The following is a 21,833-nucleotide window of genomic DNA, read 5'->3' as shown; positions in this document are numbered from 1 at the left end:
GAAGAAGCGTCTCTGAGTTTTATAGAATAGAACAGATTAGAAAGCTTTATTGTCATTATCGTATCAAATACATCGAGATTCACAGTTTCCACTTCTGGTCAGTGCTTTAAAGCAAATACTTGACAAGACTAAACAAGGCAGATAAAACATATAACAAGTATAACATATAACAGTTATAAAGCAAATAAAACAGGTAAAACATAAAACAGATAAAACATATAACAGATAAAACATATGACAGTTATAAAGCAAATAAAACAGGTAAAACATATAACAGATAAAACATATAACAGTTATAAAGCAAATATAACAGGTAAAACATAACAGGTAAAACATATAACAGGTAAAACATATAACAGGTAAAACATATAACAGATAGGAGGACGGTCTGCAGGACAGATAATAATGCACACAGTGCACTATCATAGACTAAGCTACTGGAGTTACCCTGCACTATACTCATTTATATATTTTATATAAATGAAATATTTATTATAGTACTTTATACACCACTATAATAAATATAATAATATTTATTATAGTATTTTATACGCCATGTATTATTATAGTATTTTATAATTATTATAGTATTTATTATGAAATATTTATTATATTAGTATATAATATATACTGTTATATTTTTATAACAGTCTCTTTCTGCACTTTTTTAATAGTCGTGTATCACAGCTGTTACCCTGCACTATATTCAGTTTTAACAGTTTTCTTCATCTCCTTGTATTTTTATATCTGGTATATTTTTTTGCACTTTGCACTACTAACTTTTTTTACTGCATTTTTACTAACATGTTTTGCACTATGGAACTGTGATGCTGGAAACTTGAATTTCCCTCGGGATCAATAAAGTTACTATCTATCTATCTATCTATCTATCTATCTATCTATCTATCCATCTATCCATCTATCCATCTATCTATCCATCTATCCATCTATCCATCCATCCATCCATCCATCCATCCATCTATCTATCCATCCATCTATCTATCTATCCATCCATCTATCCATCTATCTATCTATCCATCTATCCATCTATCTATCCATCCATCCATCCATCCATCTATCCATCTATCCATCTATCTATCCATCCATCCATCCATCCATCCATCCATCTATCTATCTATCCATCCATCTATCCATCTATCTATCTATCCATCTATCCATCTATCTATCCATCCATCCATCCATCCATCTATCCATCTATCCATCTATCTATCCATCCATCCATCCATCCATCCATCCATCTATCTATCTATCTATCTATCTATCTATCTATCTATCTATCTATCTATCCATCTATCTACCCAAGGTCAGAAGGAAACATGGTGAGGCTGCTTTTAGCTGCTCAACTGTGGAACAAACTTCCAGATGAGATCAAAGATGCACCAAACAGTGGCCACCTTCAAATCTAGACTCAAGACCAAAAACTGTTCTCAGACGCTTTTCTTTAATTGATCAAATGCTGCACTTTACTGTCTTTGATTGTTTTTATTTATTCTTTTAATTGTTTTCTTTTAATTTATACTTTTATATTCTTTTATTCGTTTTTATCTTATGCACTTTGTGCTCTTTTATCTTGCTTTTATATAAATATGTAAAGCACTTTGAATTGCCTTTGTGAATGAAATGTGCTATATAAATAAACTTGCCTTGAACAGTGGACTAACTTTCATGTCGGACAGATTAAAAGTGATGGACTGACTTCCGTTCACAGGCAACTGTCAAAATCTCGCGAGAACTCGTCGACTTCCTCTTCGCTCGGAACCTCCTTCCAAGATGGTGAGTGCGTTTTCTGTTTCTGGAATAGTGTTTAAAATCTGTCATCATCTGCTGTTAATCTCACGCGTTTATCACATTTAGAGCTTTAATATGTATCTACACAGTGTGTGTGAGCGGTGTGATGTTGAATTGTTGGCGTATTAGTCGCAGAAATGGAGGAATTGACGTAGTTTCGTGTGGACGCTGAGCTGGATGGACTGACTGAAGCTAACGAGCAGTTTTAATACAATAAAACACGTGTGGCCTGTTTATAACCGGTTTAAAGCAGCGCTGGAACCGGGCACAACTTCTAACGTTACCGGAACCGTTAAAGATGAATAAAACATTCATAACAGAAGGCGGCTAGCAGCAGAAGCTAACTAGCTTCATGCTTTCCAATGGCAAGGTGTTAGCATGTTAGCATGTTGGGATCATCAGACAGACTGAGAGACAACGTGCGCGTTGCACCGGGGTAATACAGACTTTGGTGTGTGTTGTTAGTGAAGTCTATCAGTCTGAGTCGTTATGAAGGCTTTAGAGATGCACACAAGTTGGTGATTAGAGTTAATAACAGCTAATAGCTGCACTTAAAGGAGCCAAAGCGTTCGCTGCAGAGGCACAGAGGCTATACACGAAGTATTTGGCCCATATTAACTTAGACAGACAGCTTTATTGATCCTCGTGGGGAAATTCAGACAACAAACAACAAAAACACAGTATTCACAATACACCAATAAATCTCATAAGAAGCCCTTTGAGACATAATCAACAGCTGAGAGGAACCATGGATCTAAACCATATCTAAGAATGGTCATTACAAAATCTGACCGCTGCTGGAACAAGAGACCTCCTGAATCGTTCAGTAGAACACTGAGGCATCACTAGAACACTGAGGCATCGCTAGAACACTGAGGCATCGCTAGAACACTGAGGCATCACTAGAACACTGAGGCATCACTAGAACACTTATGTATCACTAGAACACTGAGGCATCGCTAGAACACTGAGGCATCGCTAGAACACTGAGGCATCGCTAGAACACTGAGGCATCACTAGAACATCACTAGAACACTGAGACGTCTCTAGAACACTGAGACGTCTCTAGAACACTGAGGCGTCGCTAGAACACTGAGACGTCGCTAGAACACTGAGGCGTCGCTAGAACACTGAGGCGTCGCTAGAACACTGAGGCGTCGCTAGAACACTGAGGCGTCGCTAGAACACTGAGACGTCGCTAGAACACTGAGGCATCACTAGAACACTGATGCATCACTAGAACACTGAGACGTCTCTAGAACACTGAGGCGTCGCTAGAACACTGAGACGTCTCTAGAACACTGAGGCATCACTAGAACACTGAGGCATCACTAGAACACTGATGCATCACTAGAACACTGATGCATCGCTAGAACACTGAGACTTCACTAGAACATCACTAGAACACTGAGACGTCTCTAGAACACTGAGACGTTGCTAGAACACTGAGACGTCGCTAGAACACTGAGACTTCACTAGAACATCACTAGAACACTGAGACATCGCTAGAACACCGAGACGTCACTAGAACACCGAGGCGTCACTAGAACACCGAGGCGTCACTAGAACACCGAGACGTCACTAGAACACCGAGACGTCACTAGAACACCGAGGCATCACTAGAACACCGAGGCATCACTTGTCGCTCACTGAATGAGCTTGTGAGTCCGTTAACAACACCATGTAATTGATGGCCTTCAAAATGCAGAACTGTTTTAAGTTTGGCCCTTGTCCTCTTTTCTATAGTGACCTCCAGTGAGTCTGGTGCGAGACCAATCACTGAGCCAGCCTTTCTGATCAACTTATGTTTATCTCAATCGGCTGACCCTTGATTACCACTGAGGAGACCTCCTTCTTCCTTCTAAAATCAATAATCAGCTATTTGGTCTTCTGATCAGACCCCAAACCCCTCTGTACGTTATGTTTAAAATTAAATAACATAAGTTGGGGTTGAAATTACCTTTTGAGGACGCAGAAGTGTTTTCAATCACTGCTATAGTACCAACATGTTACCATAAATGCATCATAAGTATGTCTGGACTGGATTAGTGTCACTGTATCCAGTACTGATCCAGCATTTCTACCTCATATCTAATAGTAACGTAGACTAACGGTGTTTTGTACACTTTTCGCCATTCAGCGCCACACCAGGGAGCACTCCTCTGTTATTAAGAGCCTGACAAGCTGCTTTCGCTGCTCTAGTCATAAGCTTCCCCTCCGGGCGCACCTCACAAACTTGCTGAAATCTCACAGAACAAATGGTTGAGGTCTCTCGCTTGGTCGGGAATGAAAGAGGGGGAACTGAAGAAGACACATAAATTGTTAGTGTTTGTAATTGTTTGTTAGTGTACGTTACTCTATAGCTGATTGTGAGATTCATGCTAACGTGTATGTTCTGTGTTTTCAGTCTCTAGTCATCCCTGAGAAGTTCCAGCACATTCTTCGTGTTCTCAACACGAATATCGATGGTAGGAGGAAGATCGCCTTCGCCATCACTGCCATCAAGGTGAGGTGTTCTCTGAAATACACAATGCTTAACGTGCACTCAAAGCTGCTTTCTTTACTTTTCCAATATAAGACTGAACCTGATGGGTAATGCTTGAGTTGCAGTATTTAAGCATTCCTGTATTTTCACAGCTTATTTGATGTTGAAGTTATTTTGCACATCAGACATTCATGTTGTGTATCAAGAGTACAATGACGCTTACGTCCCTGTCTGTCTCGTCTCAGGGTGTTGGCAGACGTTACGCTCATGTCGTCCTGAGGAAAGCAGACATCGACCTCAACAAGAGGGCCGGAGAGCTGACTGATGATGAGGTGAGGAGAGCCGGGGGTCTGTAGAGGGAACAGCGTTATAAATATATATTACTGCTTTTTAATGCTTAGATTATCACAAGACAGTTTGTCTATAGCCTTTGTGCACATTTTGGAAAACCTGTGAAACTTGAGCCACCTAAAACCACATAAAGAAACGGAACTACCCCGATGCTGTTTTATAGAACTTAAGTTGAGAGTTGATGTGTTTGTAATAAATTGGCGTGTTTTAATTTTCCACACAGGAAGTTGATGATTTCCCTTTAGGAGTAATAACTACATCTACACAGATGTATGTAGGCATGTGCAGATGTTACTGTGTCATGTGTTCTACGTCTGAGGAGTCTGTTGTGGTTTAACTTTGGCACATTCTGTTAATTTTCCTGTGAATTAACAGCTGTATTTTTTAATTTTTTCAGGTTGAACGTGTGGTGACCATCATGCAGAACCCTCGTCAGTACAAAATCCCAGATTGGTTCCTCAACAGGCAGAAGGACGTCAAGGACGGCAAATACAGCCAGGTATGTGACCACCAGTAAAGCATCAGAGGCTTGTACTATGAAGTAAAGCAACCCAGGGTTTCTCAATCTGGCTATGAGTGTGTTCACATGAAAAGGGCGGGGTTTGCAGCATCTGACCAATCACAAACATGGACAAGTCTACTGTCAGCAGAGCGGCACATTTTACAAACTATAATATTAGACAAATATGAAGAAGTTAAACACATAATCAAGACTAAAAGTTACAGTTAAAGCTGTAAAATGCAGGAAAGAGCTGGCAAAAGAATGCAGATGTGTGAAATTAACAGACTTATTAATTTAATTTGATTGAAGGGTTAACCCTGAAGTTACCTGCTTCGTAGTACAGGCCTCTGATCTCCTGTTGACTCACTAAGTTCAGGTGAACCTAAAACCACAATTACAATGATAATATGAATAGGATGACGTTACATTAAACATAAGAAGTCGTGTTCTATGAGCAGACGTAACCGCCTTTCTGTGTCTTTATCTCAGATGTATGACTGAGTAATAATTTGAAAGGCGTCATCCTTGTTGTCGGTTATCAGTCGGTGTGTTTTGATCTGCAGCTTTTGGCAGGCGACTTTTCTATTGTACGTCAGTGAAACGCCTCCGCAACAGAAACTGAAAGTATTTGTAGTTAATTTAGAGAATTTGTTTACATGTTGTGGTGTTGATGGTTGACCGATATGTCAGATTAACAGCAGGTGAGAATATGGTTCTACGACATACTTGACGCTACACTGGTATGTAGGTGATAAGGAAATGCCAAACCTGTCTCTCTCTCTAAACTAATTGTTGCGTCTTGTTTCAGGTCCTCGCTAACGGTCTGGACAACAAGCTGAGAGAAGATCTGGAGAGGCTGAAGAAGATCAGGGCTCACCGTGGTCTCAGGCACTTCTGGGGGTAAGAGATCCGATCCAATCTGCAGTTGGGATGCAATTATTGTTCGGTCCAAAGTGAGACAAGTCTCTGCATTGAGATCATGTAATCTATGAAGTTAGGTCAATCACAGCATTTTATAGAAATATTAGGGCTGTCAATCGATTCAAATATGTAATCGCATGATTGTCCATGATTAATCGCAAACTAAAATGTACCTTAAAGGGAGATTTATCAAGTATTTAATACTCTTATCAATATGGGAGTGGACAAATATGCTACTTTATGCAAATGTATGTATATATTTATTATTGGAAATAAATTAACAACACAAAACAATGACAGATATTGTCCAGAAACCCTCACAGGTACTGCATTTAGCATAAAACAATATGCTCAAATCATAACATGGCAAACTGCAGCCCAACAGGCAACAACAGCTGTCAGTGTGTCAGTGTGCTGACTTGACTATGACTTGCCCCAAACTGCATGTGATTATCATAAAGTGGGCATGTCTGTAAAGGGGAGACTCGTGGGTACCCATAGAACCCATTTACATTCACACATCTGGAGGTCAGAGGTCAAGGGACCCCTTTGAAAATGGCAAATAAATGACAAAATAGCGTTATTTAACCTCCTTCCTGACAAGCTAGTATGACATGGTTGGTACCGATGGATTCTTTAGGTTTTCTAGTTTCATATATCAGTATCTTCACTCTAGCTTTAAAACTAAGCCCGCTACAACCTCAAAATCACAAGTTGCGTTAAAGAAATTAGAGGTGTCAAATTGCATTTGTGTTAACGCGTTATCACATTAATTTTGACAGCCCTAAGAAGTATATAATCATCTTACCCGTCATGGTGCTGCTTCTCCGCGAGCTGAAGTGTGTTTGCATCTCTGGGAACGTGACGCTTTGCAGTTCAGCTGCTCGGTCTTCCTGTCTGACATTAGAGAGAACAACATAACATTTCTGGGTCAGTGGAGGAGATTCGGTGCAGAGAGAGTCTGTCCTGGAAAAACTTGAATCTAAAAGCACGAGTGTTACCTGAGAGAGCTGAAGTAGCTGTTGGAAACCACTTCCTGTCATAAAGCACTCCATTAAAGTTCAGTTAGTCAAAGTGATGATTTTGGTGCACAACATACTGTTTGACTTTCCTAATTTTTAACTCTTAACTTCTCTTCTCCTTCCAGTCTGCGTGTTCGCGGTCAGCACACCAAGACCACCGGCCGTCGTGGTCGCACCGTCGGTGTGTCCAAGAAGAAGTAAACTCCCCTGCTTCCCTTTGTTTCAATAAAACGCCACAATTCAAAATCTGTGTCCTGCTGTGCTGTTTCACTGGGTTTGAAGACACTGGTGCAAGTTTGAAGCTTTTGCATCTTGGTTTCTTGGCAGTTTCACTTCAAAACAGTCGTGTTAAAGAGGTTCTCTAGTGCAGAGGTTCTCAGTCTTTTTCCAGCCTCTTAAAGACGGAGAATAAACCAGTGACCCCTTCATGTACGTCCCTTGGAATAATTTGACAGAGCTTATTTTTTTTACATTTCTATAGTAAGGTCAAAGAACACAATACTAGACATGTATGTAAAATGACATATCTGTAACTTCTATGAGTTATAGATATATATTCGATTACAACATAATCTTTGATACCAACCCAGTCGTCAGAAAAAATGTTGGCATTGTACGTTCCTGCAAACCACGGGATACGTTGGTTTCTGAACCAGTTTCATATCGGCCTCGTATCACAGAAACACACAATGTTACGTTGTGAAACTATTGGTTGGGTTTAGGCAGCAAAACTACTTGGCTAAGGTATAAAAAAAAATCATGGTTTGTGTTTAAATAACGTAAAAATGTAACTAAAGTAAATATAACTGCCCTCAGCGGACTTTCTTACGTAACGTTACATAAGCCTAAAAATGTTATGTAAATCGTTGCATTAAACGCCACGCAAGATGTCACAAAACATTACGTAAAACAACGCCTCGCATTTGGTTAAGGTTAGAAAAAAGATCTTTGTTTGAATAATAACGTAACAATGTAACTAGAGTAAAAATACAGTATACCTGCCCTTTCCGGACTTTCTTGTGTAATGTTATTTAACAAGCGCAAAACATTCTATAAAACAATGTTGCTTTAAGTAACGTTGCGTAAAACAAAGTCATGTAAAACAACGCTGCGTACTTTAAGGTTAGAAAAAAGATCTTGGTTTATGTTCAAATAACCTAACATTGTAACTAGCGTGAAAAAATAACTGCCCGTAGCTGACTTTCGTACGTAACGTTACATAACTAGTGAAAAACGTTGCATAAAATGCCACGCAAAATTAAGTCATGTAAGACGACGTCACAAACCGTCACGTGAAAAATCGTCATGTAAAACAATGTTATGTAAAAAGGATAAAGTCGGCGTTTACTCTCTCCTGGGTGAAAGTCCGGGGTTTATGGAGTTTCGTGTTTGTTATAACGGTTCAATATACTACATCACATCACTCGCTCTGACTGGATGCGAAACGTCCACATTCGTACACGTATCTGTGGTTTGCGGAAACGTATGTAATGTAATGTATGATGCCAAAATGTTTTTTCCCTGACGACTGGGCTGATTATACTGTAGATTTGAAAATTAAAATATTAAATGAATATGAGTATATATTATATACCCCACTTTGACAATCACTGCTCTATTGATTTTAATAAATGAATTGAAGCAAGACCATATGCTGTAATAAATGACTTCCTGTCAAGTATAGTCACAGAAAAATCACCTCCCTCATAACTTTTTTTAATTTAAGTTTATTGTGCTGCATTTGCTGACAGAAGGATAGAGTATTATACAACAGAAGAAAAGGAAATATTCTTAATATACAAATATTCCATAAAAACTGAGGTAAGCGAGGAAAACGTATATGGCTGCAGGCAATATAAAGTGCATAAAGACGGAAATGAAAGAGTCTAAACGGTGAGAAACTCAGGTTAAATCTTACAGACTTATGGCTTTTTAAGGGACGAGAACACCCTGTGGACAGTTATTATTAAAGGGCGATGAGTGTGAAGTGAAAATGTCATGCAACCAAACACTTGGTATTTTATAGGAGAACTAACTAAACCTTTATGTTTAAAGAAACAGGAGGTATGGTGGGAGTTACAGCTACATCTTTAAAAGGTGGAAAATGAATATATCAGTAAAATATAGCAGACGAGTTTAAGGTACCTGCACACATCTTCGTAGCTCTTAAGTTACACATTAAAAGGAATAAAACCGCCTTTTCATAACAAGGCTTTAAGAAAAGAAACTCAACTATTGCTCCTAACAATGTGTCGTCACCCTGTCCTACCCCAGTGCATGCTGGGATAGGCTCCAGCCCTTGACAGGAGAAGCAGATTAGAAAAATCCATGGATGCATTTGCAGAAGTTAGGAATGACTGAACATTAAGTTTAAGTACGTTACAGCTGTGTGTCTTTAATTCAAACTATACTAAAGTGTAAGTTTAGTTGTGACTGTATGAGAGAGGCAGCGTTAAACTCTACACGTCCAGCTGGGAGTGGACCGAGAAAGCAGCAAAGAGCTTCAGTCATTCTTCAGTCGTGTTCTTAGAAATTAAATTATATAAATAGATTAATTCAGACGTTACGTTCTGATCTAATTACTGAAAGAAACTTTTTTTTTTTTACAACCAAAAACGGACTTTGATTGTTATATTTCTCTCTGATCTTACCAGAGAAACAGACGATACCTAAAAGTCTTAAAGCGTCATTTTGTACACAATAACTGCTCAGATTATTAGTCTTGTTTATATTTTCTTCAGCAAGATATTTATGGATGCTTATTTCTGCCAGGAGAAAGAAAAACATAATGTCATGTTAGGAATTACAAAATTATTGAAGAGGACAATTTTAATTACTGCGTCAAAATAAATAATAAAAATTGCCTAACTTATCTCAAAATTATTACTTAATATTCTATAATTTTGAAGTGTCAATAAATGTAGATAATATTTGAAAATTGTGATAGTTTAAATTTAGACTAACATCATAATTTTGACTTCATGAGTATTTTTTTATATTTTTTATTTTTTATCATTTCTAACTTTTCTCTTTTCCTGGCTGAAACAATCTGCTGTAGGTGTTACCATAATACATTTGCCAATTTTGGTATTTCATCTCCTATCAGTTGTTTGGAGAAAAAAGAAATGTGTTTATATTGAGAAAATTAAGACAAGACAAAATTTGAATTACTGCATCAAAATTAATAAAAAAAAAACCTTCCTCATAATTTTTATTAACTTTTTTTCAAAGAAAATGTAAAAAAACAAACCATTTAGTCAGTTATTAGTATAATTTCGAGTAGTCTTGAATATTTTTTATCATTTCTAACTTTTCCTGGCTGTAACAAGCTGCCATTGGTATTAATTTAATAATAATTGCCAATTTTAGTATTTAATTTTCTATCAGTTTTGAGAAAAAAACGTGTTTATATTGAGAAAATGAAGACAAGGCACAATTTGAATTACTGCGTTAAAATAAATAATTAAAAAACACCATACTCATATCCAAATTATAACTTAATGTTGTATAATTTTGACAAATAAAATGACGATAAAGGTAGAGACTATTGGAAAATTGTGACTTCAAATTTAAATTTAGACTTACGTCATCATTTTGACTTAGAAATACAAGTTAGTATTAGTATAATTTTGAGTATTCATGAGTATTTTTGTTATTAAATTAAATTGAATCATTTTGTAACTTTTCCTGGGTGTAACGAGCTGCCGCAGTTATTACCATAATAAGATTACCAATCTTAGAATTTAATTTTCTATCAGTTGTTAGAAAAAAATGTGTTTATATTGAGAAAATTATGAGAAGACAAAATTTGAATTACTGCTTCAAAATAATAAAAAAAAACTTCCTTATAATTTTTATTATCTTTTGACAAAGAAAATGTCAATAAATGTAGATAATATTTGAAAATTGTGACAATTTAAATTAAGACTTATGATTTTGATTTAGAAAGTCAAAAGTTAGTGTTTAATTTTGTAGTCTATATATATTATATAGTATTTTTTATTTTTTATCATTTCTAATTTTTCCTGGCTGTAACAAGCTGCCGTAGGTATTACCTTAATAATAAAAATGCCAATTTTGGTATTTAATTTTTTATCAGAAAAATGTGTTTATATTGAGAAAACTAAGACTAAGAAGAAATTTTAATTACTGCGTCAAAATAATAATTAAAAAAAACTTACTTATCTCCAAATTATAACTTAGTATTCTATTATTTTGACAAACTAAATGTTAATAAATGTAGATACTAAAAATTGTGACTTTAAATTTAGACTTACAACCTCATCATTTTGAGTTAGTCAAAAGTTAGACTTACTATAATTTGGAGTATTCATGGGTTGTTTCTTTTTATGGTAAAAAGGTATTACCTTAAAAATTATTGCCAATTTTAGTATTTAATTTTCTTTCAGTTGTTAGAAGAAAAACAAAGTGTTTATATTGAGAAAATTAAGACAAAATTTAAATTACTGTCAAAATAAATTACAAAAAAACCCTCCATAATAATTTGTATTATCTTTTGACAAAGAAAATGTTAAAAGGGAAAGAAAGAAAATTAAATTTAGACTTATGATTTTTACTTAGAAAGTCAAAAGTCCGTATTAGTATAATTTTTAGTCATGAATATTTTTATTTTTTAACTATTAACATTTCTAACTTATCCTGGCTGTAACAAGCTGCCGCAGGTATTATCTTAATAAAAATTGTCAATTTTTTTGTATTTAATTTTGTATCAGTTGTTTTGAGAGGTTATAAAAGTAAGTATTTGAAAAATAATCCTATTTGGAATTAGATCTGAAACCGCTCTGGCGACTTTGCACAGCTTTGTCTTTTTAAACGTGTGCAGTTGTTATACGATATCCAAACTGACAGGAAACAAAAGGAAACAGTTCCGCCTGTCACCTCCAGGTCCGTCGGCCACAGTGAGTTTATAATCCCCAAAAATAAACTGTCAGAACTTCTTCCCACATTAGCAAAGAACACAAAAGCAAAGATTTACCAGCTGTTATTTACTACTTTGTGTTTTTTTTGTCTTCTTGATAAATACTTCAGTTCTCAGGTCTGTAAATGAAATCTTAATTGCAAGTAGATATTTTTAAAAAGCTGCGCTGATAATGAGCTGTGAAATGGCGGTGACTGAACTTCCACCTCCAGAAGAAGACGAGTGGTTCCCTCATCCCTCCCTCTGCGGAGGAGGAGACTTCTGCTGCTGCTGCTGCTGTTGCTGCTGTTGCTGCGGTGGTGGTGGTTGTTGTTGTTGGTCCTTGGTGGGAGCGTAGTAAAGCTCCAGAGGCTTCCTCACCTTCCAGTATTTCTCGTTGACCAACTCCAGAGTCAGAGAACCGTTCAGCGTCTGAGAGGGAAGGAAAGACGGGAGTCTAAAGCCTCATCCACACCAGGAACGTCAAGAGCGCGTGGCGGATGCACCACCTGTCGTTTTTTTAATTCGCTCTAACCAAAATGCGTCATCCCTGCAGCACTCTACTGATACACATCATTGACACATACCTCATTTCTCTACAAATACATATTTTTAATTACCTTGTATATGTCTGCCAGTGGTCCATTAAAAGAATAGTTTGACATTTTGAGAAACGTATTCACGTTCCTGCCGAGACCCTGACGAAGAGATTGATACCACTCTTCTATATGAAGCTAAATGTTCATCAGTTGAAGAGTTTTGGTTTGTTTACTCACAGAGAACTGTCCTCCTCTCGTCAGGATGTAGATGGTGTACTGTTTCTCGCTGACATTGCTCAGACTTGACCTCTCTCCACTTCCTGCTGTTCCTCCACTTTCTCCTATTTCCTCTCCTCCTCCTCCTCCTCTTCCCTCCTCTCTTCCTCTGTCCTCCGTCTCTCCGTTGGTCTGTCTGTCCTCCAGGGCGATACGCAGAGCGAGGTATTTAGACAGATGGTCCACTGTGGCGTTGGCTGTCGTCTTCACATATCTGCAATGGGAGAACATTTGATAAGAAGTGAGGGACAGACAGTCACATATTCTCCTCGATGCATTCAGTCGTGGCACTAATTTACTAATGACCTGCTTTAAATTAGAATCTACATCAACTTGAGTAGGATACTTTTTAGGATTGGGGAGTCCTGGTCAAGCCTCGGATCCGGTCTCACCTGGTCTGGTTGTAGTCCTCGGCTTGGACCAGTTCCGGGTGTGGTCTGAACACCAGCTCAATCTCCGAGGCCGGCCCCTCTTTGTGGCGCCTCAGCGGAGGGGTGGGGCTGCCGCTGTCCGCCTCGGGCCCCGAGCCGTCGTCTGACGCTCGCGGCCGCTTGCGGCTTGGCCCGGCCTCCGAGGGGGTCTGACCGGCGGGTAGAGGGGCGTGTGAGGGGGCCGAGTCATGAGACAGGTGTGAGCGGGCGTCGCCGTTGTCTTCCCCACCGCTGAAGGTGGTGTTGTCGCTCTCCTGAGTCGGCTTCTTCACCCGGTGGTTCCTGCAGGGCGGAGACAAACACACAGTTAATCTGCTTGAATGTGGCTGTGTTCTCAGATGATGATGATGATGATTACCCAACACTAATTTAAAAACAAAGCAAGCATTTCCTCGCCCTCTGCCCCCCTCCCACTTTTCTTACCTGTAGCGGGCCTGCTGTCGGAGCCCCTCCTCGATGCTGGAGCTCAGCGCCTCCTTGTTGTGCAGCCTGTTGAGTCGCTCCAGGACGCGGCGCTGGTGGGCCTCGTACTCGTCCCGGCTCGGGTAGATCTTCGAGATCAGCGCGTCGAAGTTTGAGTCTCGGCGCAGCGAACGCCTGGAGACCAGCTTCTTCCTGCAGGTCGGACACTCTTTGTTCCTGGAGAGAGAGAGGAGGAGTTGTTGACGAGACAACCGATTAATCTAAAGAAAACAAATGATTGATGAGTCGCTGCAGCACGGCGCTCACCCTGATCGCAGCGCGGTGACGATGCAGTCGGAGCAGAAGCGGTGCAGACACTCTTTGGTCGTCATGGTGTTCTTCAGCATGTCAAGACAGATGGGACACATCAGCTCGCTGTGCAGAGAGCGAGGAGACACCGCCACCTCCGTCCCATCCATGATCGCCTCCTGAAGACACACGCACACACGTTTATTATCATACCTGTGAGGACATTCACTGTCGCCTCAAAAGCTGCGACATTTCATCTCCTGCTTCATGCTGAGTCGAACATTAAAAATTAGCAGATGTGTTGTGTGTGTTTTTGGATCAAATCGTGTTAAAGGAGGATCCAAAAAATCATATTTAGCTGAGCCACTGTCGCATAACAATGCATGCTCATGGGGGATCTCTTGTTGGGTCTCTAAATTATAGAGTACAGTCTAGACCTGCTCTATATGAACAGTGTCTCGAGATAACTTCTGTTATGATTTGATGCTATATAAAAATAAATTGAATTGAAATTTCCATGGTGGAAATTAAGGCTTCCCCTTCTTATGGTGTGTTCACACCAAGAGGGATGCGAAATTTTCACGAGGGGCGATTTCAAACAAAGTCAATGCAAAGAGACGAACAGATGTCGAGCGTCAAACTGTGTCGTGAAAAGCCTCTCGGCGTTGAGATTCTCCTCCTGACGTCCTGATGTTGTTAAATCAGAAATGAAGGACAAAAATATTGTGTATAAGCCACAGACTGTCTATGGTAAAAACAACAACGTCGCTGCCGTAATTATGCCTAGATGACTTTATCTTCGCTCAGCACAATCTGTTTTATTTGGGTTCATACTGCTGCAGCGAAGGGTGGCTTGCTAGATACAGTTTTTCCTTGCAAAAAAATAGCCCAGATTGATAAAGGACTTTCAAACGCAGTGATATATCTGCTGATATATTGTGTTCTTCAGCACTTTTAAAATGTTAGTCAATTTGTAAATGGTAATGACAGAATGAGCAATAAGTAACTGTACACACACACACACACACACACACACACACACACACACACACACACACACACACACACACACACACACACACACACACACACACACACACACACACACACACACACACACACACACACACACACACACACACACACACACACACACACACACACACACACACACACACACACACACACACACACACACACACACACAGGTTTACCTGAGGGCTCCTGTGAAGCTCATACAAACTCAGCTCCCAGGTCTTACTCGGAGTCAGGGTGTTCACCGGAGCCGCCATGACGACTGGTTCCCACAATCCTCACTGGACCGAGAGAGAACACACACACATAAGAAAACTGTCCCTGCGGGTCCCTAACAGCCTACCAGCTAGGGCTGGGACGATTCACCTGACTCACGATTCGATATGTATTGCGATTCGACATTACGATCTATTGTGATTTTTGTTAACTTCTTTAACACTAGACTAGACCAAGTTGAATCATAGACTTCTAGAGATGTCCTGAAGTCAAATATTATCAGTCATTGTCAGGAATTGTTTATTACGTTTTTTTCCAGCAACCCAAAAATCAAAGACTAAAGACATGTCCCTCACAAATTAGTGTTACTTTATTTTTAATTTATAAGGGACATGTAATGTTTTATACTTCTAGTGAATATAATCCAATCAATCTTATTTCCATAGATGTATTTTGTTTATACAGTTCCCTTTGTTAACACCTTATTTTGAAAACCGGACGTATCTACTCTCATAATATTACAACTTCTATTCTCGTTAACTTTTGCCTTTGTTCTCGTAATAGTACGACGTAATTATTCTCCAAATCTCACATTTATTTATTTGTCCTGAGACTAATGAGACTACCTGAGACTACCTGAGACTACCTGAGACTAATGAGACTACCTGAGACTAATGAGACTACCTGAGACTACCTGAGACTAATGAGACTACCTGAGACTACCTGAGACTAATGAGACTACCTGAGACTACTGAGACTACCTGAGACTACATGAGACTACATGAGACTACCTGAGACTACCTGAGACTAATGAGACTACCTGAGACTACCTGAGACTACCTGAGACTAATGAGACTACCTGAGACTAATGAGACTACCTGAGACTACATGAGACTACCTGAGACTACCTGAGACTAATGAGACTACCTGAGACTACATGACTACCTGAGACTAATGAGACTACCTGAGACTACCTGAGACTAATGAGACTACCTGAGACTACCTGAGACTACCTGAGACTAATGAGACTACCTGAGACTACCTGAGACTAATGAGACTACCTGAGACTACCTGAGACTAATGAGACTACCTGAGACTACCTGAGACTAATGAGACTACCTGAGACTACCTGAGACTACCTGAGACTAATGAGACTACCTGAGACTAATGAGACTACCTGAGACTACATGAGACTAATGAGACTACCTGAGACTACATGAGACTACCTGAGACTAATGAGACTACCTGAGACTACCTGAGACTAATGAGACTACCTGAGACTAATGAGACTACCTGAGACTACATGAGACTAATGAGACTACCTGAGACTACATGAGACTACCTGAGACTACCTGAGACTAATGAGACTACCTGAGACTACATGAGACTACCTGAGACTACCTGAGACTAATGAGACTACCTGAGACTAATGAGACTACCTGAGACTAATGAGACTACCTGAGACTACCTGAGACTAATGAGACTAATGAGACTACCTGAGACTACCTGAGACTAATGAGACTAATGAGACTACCTGAGACTACCTGAGACTACCTGAGACTAATGAGACTACCTGAGACTACTGTGTGTGTTATTAACAGTCTCAGGTGTCTCATTAGTCTCAGGTAGTCTCATTAGTCTCAGGTAGTCTCAAGTCAGTCTCAGGTAGTCTCATTAGTCTCAGTCAGTCTCAGGTAGTCCCTGTCAGTCTCAGGTAGTCTCAGCTAGTCTCAGGTAGTCTCAATTAGTCTCAGTCAGTCTCAGGTAGTCCCAGTCAGTCTCAGGTAGTCTCATTAGTCTCAGGTAGTCTCAGTCAGTCTCAGTCTCAGGTAGTCTCTGTCAGTCTCAGGAGTCTCAGTCAGTCTCAGGTAGTCTCATTAGTCTCAGGTAGTCTCATTAGTCTCAGGTAGTCTCAGGAGTCTCAGTCAGTCTCAGGTAGTCTCATTAGTCTCAGGTAGTCTCATTAGTCTCAGGTAGTCTCATTAGTCTCAGGTAGTCTCAGGTAGTCTCATTAGTCTCAGGTAGTCTCAGGTAGTCTCATTAGTCTCAGGTAGTCTCAGGTAGTCTCATTAGTCTCAGGTAGTCTCAGGTAGTCTCAGTCAGTCTCAGGTAGTCTCATTAGTCTCATTAGTCTCAGGTAGTCTCAGGTAGTCTCAGGTAGTCTCAGGTAGTCTCAGGTAGTCTCATTAGTCTCAGGTAGTCTCAGGTAGTCTCATTAGTCTCAGGTAGTCTCAGGTAGTCTCATTAGTCTCAGGTAGTCTCAGGTAGTCTCATTAGTCTCAGGTAGTCTCAGGTAGTCTCAGTCAGTCTCAGGTAGTCTCATTAGTCTCATTAGTCTCAGGTAGTCTCAGGTAGTCTCATTAGTCTCAGGTAGTCTCAGGAGTCTCAGTCAGTCTCAGGTAGTCTCATGTAGTCTCAGGTAGTCTCAGTCAGTCTCAGTCTCAGGTAGTCTCTGTCAGTCTCAGGTAGTCTCAGGTAGTCTCATTAGTCTCAGGTAGTCTCAGGTAGTCTCATTAGTCTCAGGTAGTCTCAGGTAGTCTCATTAGTCTCAGGTAGTCTCATTAGTCTCAGGTAGTCTCAGGTAGTCTCATTAGTCTCAGGTAGTCTCAGGTAGTCTCAGTCAGTCTCAGGTAGTCTCATTAGTCTCATTAGTCTCAGGTAGTCTCAGGTAGTCTCATTAGTCTCATTAGTCTCAGGTAGTCTCATTAGTCTCAGGTAGTCTCATTAGTCTCAGACTGTTAATAACACACTGAACAACAACATCACGGTGATTCTTCATCACGGTGATTCTTCATCACGGTGTCAATCAATGAAGAAGTTCGTAAAGTTGTATTTGTGTTTGTAAACAAAGAGTGAAACCTTCCTACTCCTCGATGGAGACCTTAAACCAGAGAGAAGAAGAAGAGGAGGAGGAGGAACTCACCTGATGTTTACCTGACGGACACACACACACGGCCTCTCCTAAACTACTCAACAAGCCAGTCTAATAACACACTGTGCTCGTTACGTCCTCCTGCTGTCGGCGGATAGATGTGTATCTGTGTCTGTGCCTCGCTGGAGGAGAGAAACAAGACAACAGGAGCTTTAAGAGCAGCTAACCGAGCTAGCGTTAGCCTCGGACATCTCTCTTTCTTCTTCTTCTTCTTCTTCTCCCCGGAAACAACTCGCGTTCTCCCCGCTGCCTGCTCGGCTCAGCAGCGCCCCCTCCTCATCGGTACACATCCCCAGCGGCCAGGCGGTGTATTACAACAGATGGATGGATGGATGGATGGATAGATAGATAGATAGATAGATAGATAGATAGATAGATAGATAGATAGATAGATAGATAGATAGATAGATAGATAGATAGATAGATAGATAGATAGATAGATAGATAGATAGGTGGATGGATGGACGGACAGACAGACGGGTGGGTGGGTGGGTGGATGGATGGATGGATGGATGGATGGATGGATGGGTAGGTAGGTAGGATAGATAGATAGATAGATAGATAGACATTTTATTGTAGTGAGAACATTTTAGTTTTTTAAAACTTGTCCTCACTGTATAAAATGACCTGTGGTGACCTCTAGGATAATCACAACCTCATGAAACTTTACAGCCACAAACTAGAGACCTAGAGCATTCAGAGGATGGATGGATCAAACTAGAGACCTAGAGCATTCAGAGGATGGATGGATCAGACTAGAGACCTAGAGCATTCAGAGGATGGATGGATCAAACTAGAGACCTAGAGCATTCAGAGGATGGATGGATCAGACTAGAGACCTAGAGCATTCAGAGGATGGATGGATCAAACTAGAGACCTAGAGCATTCAGAGGATGGATGGATCAGACTAGAGACCTAGAGCATTCAGAGGATGGATGGATCAGACTAGAGACCTAGAGCATTCAGAGGATGGATGGATCAGACTAGAGACCTAGAGCATTCAGAGGATGGATGGATCAGACTAGAGACCTAGAGCATTCAGAGGATGGATGGATCAAACTAGAGACCTAGAGCATTCAGAGGATGGATGGATCAAACTAGAGACCTAGAGCATTCAGAGGATGGATGGATCAGACTAGAGACCTAGAGCATTCAGAGGATGGATAGATCAAACTAGAGACCTAGAGCATTCAGAGGATAGATGGATCAAACTAGAGACCTAGAGCATTCAGAGGATGGATGGATCAAACTAGAGACCTAGAGCATTCAGAGGATGGATGGCTTTCCTAGCTGGATTGACAATAAGGGGATTTCTGAGCAATTTACATAACAGAAGTGCTCGCCATCCAATCGACGAAAAATGCAATTCTTGCAGAAATCTCCAAAATGTCAAAAGTTTTTGATCCCAAATCACAGCATGGCTTTTTTCTATTGTGTTCCTCAAGGTCTTGGTGTCTTAATGTGGTATTTTGGAGGGATTTTTGATCATTTTTATCAATTCTCCAGTGGTAAAAAATGGTTCAATTTAGCACCAAATCTGTGTAACAAATGGTATCAACCCAAACATTGCTGTAACAAACTCTAGAGACATAAATGCATGGGAATGACCATCATATACTTCTATCATAATGTTCTAAAACCCTTATACATTTTTATAATTAATTTTAAATAATTCATTAATGTTTATTTCTGATTGATGACTAGAGGAACTTCACACAGTGCTGAGCTGCATCTCAAATTAATCTTCAGGTTCCCAGCTTTCAGATGATGTACACCACTTCTATGTGACATCTACTGTTGACCTGCTATCTCCCCTAAAGACCCCCTGGACCCCTTAAAAAAGAGAAAAAAGGGTCTATCTTGGGTCTCAGGGGGTTAATACTTCTTACAGCAGTGTAAATACCAATAATTGATTGCTGATGTGACTAATGCCTAATGCTTTAATCAGCTAAATGATCTTCTGCAATTAAACTTTTATCCCTCTGACTCACTCTATGACATTGTCCGTGTCTTTGTGTTTTAAATGTTGGTTTATAGCCTCTCTGAATTGCCTGGCTTTGTGTTCGAAAGGTTTTTTCACGATTAAGCTTGCCTTGCCTCCTGCCTCCATTCTTCTCTAAAACAGAAGAATGTTTTAAACAATAGTTACTGAAAGGTGATGACGACGTGTAATTTTCAGGGAGGTTTCAGGGCGTCATAACGAGTGTCTTTGGTATGATATTTGGAATGTACTAATTGGTTGGTATTTCCTTTTCCACCTGTGGCTGACGGCACCACGCCTCACAGCGCACCATCCTGACCTTGTTCACTTAACCGCCTCAGAGGAATGTGTTGGAGCCAGCGAGAACATCCCCCAGGGTGCTACTGCAGCTCATTTTCAATGATCTGTGAGTGATGAAAGATGCGACAGAGCTGGAACTCCTTACCATTCCGCCCTCTGTTTTTAGGGGGTGCAGGGGGTCTTTAGGGGGAGATAGCAGGTCAACAGTAGATGTCACATAGAAGTGGTGTACATCATCTGAAAGCTGAGAACCTGAAGATTAATTTGAGATGCTGCTCAATAATTAAGATAAATTGATTAAAAGTGTATAAGTGTTTAGAACATTCTGATAGAAGTATATGATGGTCATTCCCATGCTCTATTATGTCTCATAAGTTGTTGCAGCTACAATTTTGGGCTTGATACCATTTGTTTCACAGATTTGGTGCTAAATTTTACCATTTTTTACCACTCGAGAATTAATAAAAATGATCAATAATTCCTCAAAAATACCACATTAAGACACCAAGACCTTGAGGGACACCGTAGAAAAAGCCATGCTGTGATTTGGTATCAAAAACCTTTGACATTTGGAGATTCTGCAAGAATTGCATTTTTCAGCGATAGATGGCGAGCACTTCTGTTGTGCAAACTGCTCAGAAACCCCCTTATTGTCAATCTAGCTAGGAAAGCCATCCATCCTCTGAATGCTCTAGGTCTGTAGTTTGTGGCTGTAAAGTTTCATGAGGCTGTGATTATCCTAGAGGTCACCACAGGTCATTTTATACAGTGAGGTCAAGTGTCAAAAACATGGTTTCACTACAATGAAATGTCTCCTATGGGGACTAACATCATCACACATGAATACAGTTGGGCTCATTGGATCCACAAGAGTCTCAGCTTTACAGTGATACCCAATTTATGTAATTCAAGACTGTTTAGGGACCCCAGTGTGCAGAAATATTCAGATACACCATTTTAGAATAGGAGACAATAACACATTTATACTGCATGTGATTATCATAAAGTGGGCATGTCTGTAAAGGGGAGACTCATGTGTACCCATAGAAACCATTCTCACTCACATGTCTTGAGGTCAGAGTTCAAGGGACCCCTTTGAAAATGGCCATGATTGTTTTATGTTATTTAGCGTTCTTCGCTGGCGGGCCGTCGGAGTAGGTTGGTGGTTTGATCCTCGGCTCCCACTGTCTGCATGTCAAAGTGTCCTCAAGCGAACACTGAACCCCAAATTGCTCCCCGGGCGCTTCACATCAGCCTACTGCTCCTAAAATGCGTAGGATGGGTTAAACGCAGAGGTCAAATTTCAAATGTGATGATTGTAACAGAATTTAAGTTTTTTAAGTTTTATTTTTTTAAATTAAATTAAAAGAACAACAACTATATAGATCAGTAGGGCTGTCAAAG

At 40.0% G+C, this 21,833-nt stretch overlaps 2 protein-coding genes across 2 annotated transcripts; one reads left to right on the top strand and one right to left on the bottom strand.

Annotated features, from left to right (window-relative positions):
• Window positions 1-1,659: 1,659 nt before the first annotated feature.
• rps18 (ribosomal protein S18) lies at window positions 1,660-7,336 on the top strand. The gene is made up of 6 exons (XM_074612429.1): window positions 1,660-1,794; window positions 4,217-4,315; window positions 4,540-4,626; window positions 5,043-5,144; window positions 5,956-6,047; window positions 7,216-7,336. Exons 1-6 carry the CDS (start codon window positions 1,792-1,794, stop codon window positions 7,289-7,291), a joined length of 459 nt encoding a protein of 152 aa, XP_074468530.1. The 5' UTR covers window positions 1,660-1,791; the 3' UTR covers window positions 7,292-7,336.
• A 4,361-nt stretch (window positions 7,337-11,697) lies between these two features.
• On the bottom strand, window positions 11,698-18,399 carry LOC141753816 (E3 ubiquitin-protein ligase RING2-A-like). Its single transcript, XM_074612415.1, has 7 exons — window positions 18,140-18,399; window positions 15,180-15,281; window positions 13,984-14,144; window positions 13,678-13,893; window positions 13,216-13,536; window positions 12,785-13,037; window positions 11,698-12,440 (listed from the first exon to the last, which is right to left on the bottom strand). The coding sequence occupies exons 2-7, from the start codon at window positions 15,255-15,257 to the stop codon at window positions 12,261-12,263; spliced, it is 1,209 nt and encodes a 402-aa protein (XP_074468516.1). The 5' UTR covers window positions 15,258-15,281; window positions 18,140-18,399; the 3' UTR covers window positions 11,698-12,260.
• Window positions 18,400-21,833: the final 3,434 nt, after the last annotated feature.

This window comes from Sebastes fasciatus, chromosome 17 (assembly GCF_043250625.1).
Source record: "Sebastes fasciatus isolate fSebFas1 chromosome 17, fSebFas1.pri, whole genome shotgun sequence".
Taxonomy (NCBI): Eukaryota; Metazoa; Chordata; class Actinopteri; order Perciformes; family Sebastidae; genus Sebastes; species Sebastes fasciatus.
Note: the sequence above shows the minus strand (reverse complement) of the source record. Positions and strands in the feature narration are given on the sequence as shown.

What these genes read in the sequence shown, in the direction of transcription:
- rps18 (XM_074612429.1), top strand. An exon ending in TCGCCATCACTGCCATCAAG is followed by an intron (nt 4,316 to 4,539) that starts GTGAGGTGTTCT and finishes GTCTCGTCTCAG; the next exon opens with GGTGTTGGCAGACGTTACGC. An exon ending in GGTCTCAGGCACTTCTGGGG is followed by an intron (nt 6,048 to 7,215) that starts GTAAGAGATCCG and finishes TTCTCCTTCCAG; the next exon opens with TCTGCGTGTTCGCGGTCAGC.
- LOC141753816 (XM_074612415.1), bottom strand. Translation starts at nt 15,257, where the DNA reads ATGGCGGCTCCGGTGAACACCCTGACTCCGAGTAAGACCTGGGAGCTG. An exon ending in GTCACCGCGCTGCGATCAGG is followed by an intron (nt 13,894 to 13,983) that starts GTGAGCGCCGTG and finishes CTCTCTCTCCAG; the next exon opens with GAACAAAGAGTGTCCGACCT. An exon ending in GAGGACTACAACCAGACCAG is followed by an intron (nt 13,038 to 13,215) that starts GTGAGACCGGAT and finishes CTCCCATTGCAG; the next exon opens with ATATGTGAAGACGACAGCCA.